Below are 5,710 nucleotides of genomic sequence, written 5' to 3'. Positions count from 1 at the left end.
ATGTGAATGTGAGTGTGTGTTTGTGTGAGTGAGAGTGTGTGTGTTTATGTGAGTGTGAATGTGAGTGTGTTTGTGCGAGTTTATGTGAGTGTGTTTGTGCGAGTTTATGTGAGTGTGTGTGTTTATGTGAATGTGAGAGTGTGTGTGTGTGTGAGTGAGAGTGAGTGTGTGTGTGTGTGTTCACTACTGCATGCACTTGGATGGGTGAAATGCAGAGCACAAACTCCGAGTATGGGACACCACACTTGGCCACTCGTCACTTCACTTTCACTTTACAGTACATTTTGCTATTTTCACTTGTTTGGACACTGTACTGATACTTAAACTGATATTTTAGTATATTGAAGTTGAACATTTTGGCAGTGTATGTGTTGGCAATGAAATTAGTTACATTATTTGTAGCTGAATAAATATTCAATGTCTTCATCTTACTTGACTTAATGTCGTCAAAACTAGCGTTGGATACCAGAGGCATTTTCACATTTCATGTTGCACTGTTTGCGGTGTAGAGCTTCTCCACAGTTTCATCTGCAGATTTAAATGTGCTAGGCCTTTAAATTCTAATCACCCTGCTCATGACTGAATGGCTTCAGTAACATATTTAACTCACACAGTGAAGATTATGTAGTTTATTTAGTTTTTGACGACATGATTCAGTTTAGCATTTGTCTTATTTCTGTGGTTCTTTAATTACTTATGACATTTTTACTTAAGCTAGGTTTGCTGTGGTATTGGAATATGCAATATGCATATTGTGCTAGCCTGAAGGCCCACTTGTAGACACTGTGAGAAAGAGACACAAATTCCACTGACCCTTGTTTCTGGATGATGAAATATAGCTTTTCTTTTATTCTTTAGATGGAGCCTATGGATAAAAATCATATCAACAAATCTGAACCTTTGAGCTTCAATGAAAAGCACATGGCAGTGAGAAGTGTGTAATATAGAGTTGTTTCTTCCACCCCCCTGTCCACAGACTGGACACTCACGCGGGTCGCCAGATTGAGGACATGCTTCAGCAATGAGCGTAATTGGCAATGGAAGGTGATGAGTTTTAAGTCAGTGAGTTCGTTTATCTACATTTTAATATTCCTCTGGTCATAGAGATTTTTAGATGGATGCAGAGGTTTTTTAGGTCGAGAAGAATCTGCAATCTCTGACCCAGTTCGTTTGCTGGCTTCCATGGCTACAGTACACCATTTACTGTGTCAACTTGGCAAGCCGGGGTGTCGAAATACTATTGGGTAAACAGAAAGTGGGCGGAGTCACAGACCAAAACAAAAACAGACATTCTGACACGGAACGCATATTTCAAAATAGAATAAATGGCTGTAGCATTGTTTTTCAGAGAAACGTGTGTGTGAACTTAGCATGTTTCCTAAATATCCACAGACAAAATTATGGTATTGTTATGCTTTAGTTCAGTCCCAAAAAAAAAAAAAAACATACGGCACCTTTAAAAGAAATAAACTTGGACTCAAAAGTTACCTGAAAGTAAAAAGCAGACCTTAAAAAGAACCGACCACCCTAAATTTTAGTTACCCTCAGACCATCAAAGATACAGAAGATTTTTTTCCATAATCCACAATAACGCTTCCTCCAGTGGAAAATTTCTCTCCTGATTTAGACGAGATGACAGTTTAAAGTTAAAAAACAACTTAATTTTTTCTTACAAACATGCAGCTTTTGTCTTCTCCAGATGTTAACTGATGGACTGGAGTGCTGTGGATTACTTGTGGATTATTGTTATGTTTTTATCAGCTGTTTGGACTCTCATTCTGACGGCACCCATTCACTGCAGAGCATCCATTGCTGAGACACTGATGCAGTGCTACATTTCTACAAGCCTGATGAAGAAACAAACTCAACTACATCTTGGATAACCTGAGGTTGAGTAAATTAAGCAAATTTAAATTTGTGGGTGACCTATTACAACTTTCAGCCATGCATGAGAATCAGTCAGCATTTGATTCCCAAGATCATGACAGCTGTGGAAAACATTTCATGCTGACTCTGTGCCTGATTTAATGGTCTGTGTAAATGCACAGTGTTCAGTGCCATGTTTGCAATGTAAAGACAACTCTAGTTGTCGAAATCTGACAACCAAATACAACATTTCATTGAACCAAATTTTTTTGTCCTGCACTATTTTGCACACTGGGCCCATCTCACTTAATAGATCAGTTTGACTCAATTTGTGACTCAGTTTGACTCAATTGTCAGTTAATGTCAACATGAAACACCACTGGAAACACCATCATGTGACATATTCCATCAACCGTTTACAAACATTTTTTTGAAAAAAAAAAAACGTTTATTTCCCAATATTGATGTTGCGTAATCATCTGTGTATTTGATTGAGTGTATTCCATTTGTTATTTGAGTTAAAGATGTTAAAGGGATAGTTCACACAGAAATGAAAACCGTCATCATTTACTCACCCTCAAGTTGTTCCAAACCTGCATGAATTCCTTTCTTCTGTTGAACACAAAAGGTGACATTTTGAAGAATGTGGCTGGGCAAACAGCTGGGGACCAGAAACTCTTTGGATTCCCACATTCTTCAAAATCATTTCTGGGTGAACTATCCCTTTAAAGCCTTAAAACCCACATTGTATTGCAAATGTCAGCCTGCACAGACTCCTCCTCCTCATGTCTGCAGTTTGACTGTTCCTCCTTCGGCTGCATAAGATAACACATTATTATAATTTCTTGGGTACAGAAAGAGTCGGAGAGTACAATTTCTTTTCTCAGTTAACGAAACTCTTAACATTACCATGTGTGTTGTCAGATTAACCATATTTGGTTTAAGAATGTGCATGTAACGCACTCACAGAGAGAGATGTGTCTGTGAGGAGAGTACAGGATACATACTGGGTTTGTACTCTGGAGCAGGACTGGATGGTGTGGCTGATTGTACGGGCTCAATGACTGTAGCGGAGCACACTGACTCTTCATCCAGTTCTTGCTTGCTCACACGCTCCTCCTGTGCCGGCGTCTTATTGATCTTCACCTTGAAAAGCTTTGCAAGAAATGATCGTTTCTCGCTCTGAAATGTGAAAGCATAAGAGTGAACTAAGTACACAGCTACAGTAACAAACACTGAATTGATCCAAAATGTGTTTTGATTCCACAACCTAATCAGTGTTTTATTTCATGCTGTTTATTTTTTACATTTAAATGTATGACATTTTCTTGCTAATGACCTGATGACTGACACACTGCACTATTCATATATATTTATAAAAGAGGAGCATGCCAAGGCAAGCATGGCTGAGATTGGTTGTCCACTCTTTCGTGGAGATAATCTGCGCTGTTCAGATGTGTGTAGCTCCAGCAAACCATTCGCACAATCGCTGCGCTTACAAGCTCAAAGCAGATCTGCGGTGTGGTGTTTGCAGTAAAGTTAGGTGCATTTCACTTCGGTCACGCTGCGTGACCGTGCATGACAGCTTGCAGTTTATTCTGCATTTGCTACTCTTAGCTTTCAGAAAAAGTAAAGTACATTATTGTTATAAATGTTTTCAAGTCGGTCAATATTCACACACACAATGGCATTCAGTAGAGTCTGTAAAGCCTCCTGTAAATCTGTTATTCAAAGTCTGATTTAAAACCTTTAAGCTAAAACACATTAAAAAAAATTTCGATTTGGGGTGGGAATCACAGGGTACCTCACGGTACGATACATGGCTCACGATACCGATAATATCACGATACAGCAATTCTGCGATAATCGATATATTGCTAGACAATCCTATAATTATACATCACGATATCGGTCTAACTATGAAAACTAAATGCCTTTGAAAAGGTTAAGTGCATGTTCTCTCTCTTCATTCAAGTCCAAACTGCTGAAAAGTCTGCAAAAAGTCTGCAAAAATGAATATTCTCTCATTTACTCACTCTCAAGTTGTTTTAAACCTGAATGAGATTCTTTCTTCTGTTGAATATAAAAGTTATTTTGAAGAATGTGGGTAATCAAACAGTTGCTGGTCCCCAGTGACTTCCATAGCATTTTTCCTCCTCCTATCAAAGTTAATGGGGACCAGCAACTGTTTCAGGGTTTTTCCTGCATTGAAATGGTTTTGGTGGCCGAAGCCTTTTTTGATCGGTTAATGTGATTTATGAGTGCTGTAAATGACTGCTGCACTTGTGATAGCGCTAATGTTAACGGAGGGAGAGAAAGAGCAGAAAGCCCCTTAAAAAACCCTGATCTGTCCAACACTGAAGACCATCTCAGACCCAGGAAAAACCCTGTGTTTGGTTACCCAAAATATCTTCTTTTGCGTTCAGCACAAGAAAGAAATTAATACAGGTTTGGGACAACATGAGAGTGAGTAAATAATGACAGAATTAAAATTTTTGGGTGAGCTATCCTTTTAATGACAAGCGGCAGCATGTTTAGTACAATTAGTCTGCGGTCACTTTAAGAGCTGCAGGCATCTGATATACGGTTTACTTTCACTTTAGACATAGCCAACTGTGTTTATATGTAAACCTTGTATGTTTTTGACAGTATTGGTGCATTGAGACGTGAAAGATAACTCAGTTCAGTAATCAGGGGCTGTTTGTGAGGTTTTTTAGTGTGTGCACTCTTTTCATGTGTATGCGCTCAGAGAAAGGGCATGTCAGAACAGCACATGAATGAAATGTTTAACCGGCAAGCTTTAAAGCACATGCAAATAATGCAGTTCTTGCATACAGTGTACTCTGTCGATTTTGTTTGTCCCATCGATGGTATAAAAGCCGAAGTGGGTCCAGGCATCTATTAATTCACTCACACTGCTGTCTGCCATCCCATTAAAAACCTCTTTTTCTTAGGCTAGTTAACTTATGTTCACGCTTCCCTCATTCGTGTGTTGAGCAACACCTTGAGAAGCCATGAAGTAGCAACACTGCAAGCAGGGAAATCTATTTAGAGAGCCTTATCTTAATTAAAATATCGATATTTGGTGCCAGTGTATCGATTCTCGTATCGCATGGGAGATATACTTCCATATCGATATTTTGTCCCACTCCTAATTTACATGATATAATCAAAGAAATAAGTTTGATTAATCATGTTACATTCAAGAAATTGTTAACCCTTTTTAGTTCACATAAAAATGGAGTTATGTTACAAAATTTCACTCTTCACCGGGGAACCAGACAAAGAAGTGCACTCTCACCTTTATTTTCCATTTGCATACAACCACTTGCTGCAGCAATACAGCAAAACAATAGAATTAAAGAAATGCAAGATATCGAAACAAAACGTCTCTATTATTATGTTGAATGGACACCTTACAATTCACTACATCAAATCTTCAAAATGATTAATATACTCTCAAAAATTTCAGATTACACAAACTGCAATAAATCAATTTGCAACTGATCTCCCGAACCCCCTGCTGAACTTGTGTCTGAGCACTGAAATATACACAGGATTATTCAATAAATCCAACTCATTTTTATCATCACATTGTCTCCTGCTTTCCTGCTAATTCACGGCTTCCTCTGTCAACCTCTCAGCAATACCTGATAAAACTAGGGCTCCAGACAAAAAAAATTAAGGAGCCACTGGCTCCAATAAGAAACAAAAACAGGCGATAAATTACTTTAAAGGTAGGGTATGTATTTTTTCAAAAACGCTTTATGCTAAGTTCACACTACAGGATTTTAAGCCCGATTTGCAAGTTACCGAGCTCGCCGACAGGTCAGGCTGTGATCGA

General features: G+C 38.5%; 1 protein-coding gene across 1 annotated transcript in view; it reads right to left on the bottom strand.

The window, feature by feature from the left end:
- LOC107713562 (death-inducer obliterator 1) overlaps nt 1–5,710 on the bottom strand; it is a 46,824-nt gene that overhangs the window by 12,238 nt on the left and 28,876 nt on the right. The window contains exon 5 of the mRNA XM_016519111.1: nt 2,874–3,048. Within this exon, the coding sequence (XP_016374597.1) occupies nt 2,874–3,048 (175 nt within the window). The remainder of the gene's footprint in view (nt 1–2,873; nt 3,049–5,710) is intronic.

The sequence above is a fragment of the Sinocyclocheilus rhinocerous genome, unplaced genomic scaffold, assembly GCF_001515625.1.
Source record: "Sinocyclocheilus rhinocerous isolate Xijiao unplaced genomic scaffold, SAMN03320098_v1.1 scaffold1049, whole genome shotgun sequence".
In the NCBI taxonomy this organism is placed as follows: domain Eukaryota; kingdom Metazoa; phylum Chordata; class Actinopteri; order Cypriniformes; family Cyprinidae; genus Sinocyclocheilus; species Sinocyclocheilus rhinocerous.
Note: the sequence above shows the minus strand (reverse complement) of the source record. Positions and strands in the feature narration are given on the sequence as shown.